This window comes from Buceros rhinoceros, unplaced genomic scaffold (genome assembly GCF_000710305.1).
Source record: "Buceros rhinoceros silvestris isolate BGI_N320 unplaced genomic scaffold, ASM71030v1 scaffold1459, whole genome shotgun sequence".
In the NCBI taxonomy this organism is placed as follows: Eukaryota; Metazoa; Chordata; class Aves; order Bucerotiformes; family Bucerotidae; genus Buceros; species Buceros rhinoceros.
Window position 1 is genome coordinate 57295 of NW_010430700.1, and position 2320 is coordinate 59614.

At 46.7% G+C, this 2320-nt stretch overlaps 1 protein-coding gene across 1 annotated transcript in view; it reads left to right on the forward strand.

The window, feature by feature from the left end:
* The window catches only part of GLG1 (golgi glycoprotein 1), a gene marked incomplete at its 5' end in the record, with an annotated part of 34906 nt that overhangs the window by 22227 nt on the left and 10359 nt on the right, over positions 1-2320 (forward strand). The window contains one exon of the mRNA XM_010143108.1: positions 1149-1270. Coding sequence (XP_010141410.1) covers positions 1149-1270 — 122 coding nt within the window. The remainder of the gene's footprint in view (positions 1-1148; positions 1271-2320) is intronic.

Consider the following 2320-nt stretch of genomic DNA (forward strand, 5'->3'; position numbering starts at 1 on the left):
GCAGAAGCTGAGGGCAGGTGTCATTAACTTTGGTTAAGAGTGAGTCGCGGGAAATCCCGCGTTCCTCCCAGACAGCCGAGTCTGTCCTCTTGGTGCCCCGTGGATAAACAGCTCCAGCCTGTGTTTTCTCCAGGTCTCTAGTGCTTTTTTCTCCTGTTTTGTGGTGTTAGGGCTTTGCTGCCGGAAGATTCCGGGGTGGTGTTTAGGTGCAGGCGGTGGAAGGTGGAGGGTAAAATGGTTACTGTGCTTTTGATGTAGCTGGGCTGGGGGCCAGTCAGAACGATCGTTTGGTAAGTGTCAAGAAGTTAACAGCGCAGACCATTCGATGTTGGTGTGCGGTTCCTTTCTAAGCAAACTCTCTTTTGCTCCAAATTTGTCAGCTAAAAATGTTTGCCTGTCAAGCGATAATGCCAGTCTGCCCTGTGTCAGTCTTGTGTTTCTCTATTAATGAGACAGTTCTTTTTCTGAAGCTTAAATCAGAATAACTCTTCTACAAGAAGAAAGGACTCGATGAAACTGCTGATCTTGTATTTACCTCTGACAGCTGAAAGGATTTAGAAATCACAGAGGCAGGGCTGGGATATCACAACTTCGCACCTCATCTCTTAAGTCTTTGGGAAGTTTTTTGTTTTCATCTTACACTGTGGCACGTCTGTCCTGGTTTGAGTAGACGCTTGGTTTGACACTCCTCTTAGAAACTGATACACGCATATATAACAAAAGCTGGGCATATATAATATTATTTGTAATTCTTTAATGGTATTTAATAACGATGTAGCTTTAACCTTCTGTGTATTACAAAGTGTTTAATAGAGACCATATTGTTGTTCACCTGGCTCCCAAAAGCTCGACAAGAGCAGACATCCCTGAGGAACTGGCATTTCATGGGCCAGCATGGATGTTTTATTCTGTCTTTCAGTGAACCTCTTGTGTTCTCTCCAGGCAACTCAAAAACATTTCTGAGCTTTGTCTGTAGTTTGGCCAATGGTCTTTAAACATGGGTTTTGGTTTAGAAGAGTAGATAGTCTTCCTGGAACTGTGGCAGAGTTGCATGTTTGGAATCATCGGCCTTACGGGATGAGGATGAATCAGAAATACAATATATAAGTGCTCTCATTTTTATTCTCATTTCAATTTCTTTCTTCCAGCTTCAAACCCTGATTCAAGAAACTGATCCTGGTGCTGATTACCGCATCGACCGGGCGTTGAACGAGGCCTGCGAGTCGGTGATACAGACCGCCTGCAAGCACATTCGCTCCGGAGACCCCATGTAGGTGGCTCTCGGGTACCGCTGGGTGTTGTTTCCGTGACGGTTGTGTGGCTGACCACTATAGGTACTAAAACCTGTCCAGAACTGATGGCCTCCAAACCAGCAGCTCGTACAGGGTTGGAGGTCTGAACCCAGCTCTGTCTTTGCTCTTGCTGTATAAGCAAACTGGATTTTTTTTAACAGGGCTGGCTTAGCACTGGTGAAGGACGTAGTTGTCTCAGGTGCTCAGATTGAATTGTGACATCTGATGTGCTAATTTCTCTCACTGCATAAGTCTTCAGCGATCGCAAACCTTGTAAGGCCCATTAGGCAAACCCGTGCTGCAGAGAGAGATCTCTCCGTTATCTTCAGGTCTGATCTACATTGTCTCCTCAGTCAGTTTTTATATAAAAAAGTCCCTATGACTTTGTCAGGTATCAGACTCCCTGAGATAACTAACCCCGTGCAAATGAAGAGGGTACAAAGGGATATACAGTTGGTTTAGATGTAATCTTTTTTGAAGAAAGAGAAAGATGGTTTGAATGTCTTATCAGTCTTTCCAGTGAACTATAGATTTCACAGAATCAAAGAATGATTTTGGTTGGAAAAGACCTTTAAGATCATTGAGTCCAATATTTAACCCAGCACTGCCGGGTCCCCACTAAGTCATGTCCCTCAGACTTTTCCGAATGTCCAACCTAAACCTCCCCTGGGGCAGCTTGAGGCTGTTTCCTCTTGTCCTGTCATTTGTTAATCGGGAGAAGAGACCGACCCTTACTCCAACCTCCTTTCAGGTAGTCGGAGAAAGTGATGAGGTCACCCCGGAGCCTCCTTTGCTCCAGCCTCAGCCCCCCCAGGTCCCTCAGCCGCTCCTCAGCACATTGTGCTCCAGACCTGCCCCAGCTCCGCTGCCCTGCTCTGGATACGCTCCAGCTCCTCAATGTCCTTCTGGCAGTGAGGGGACAGAACTGGACAGAGCATTCGAGGTCCCCAGTACAGAGGGACCATCCCTGCCCTGCTCCTGCTGGCCACACCTTGGTACAAGCCAGGATGCTGTTGGTTGTCTTGGTC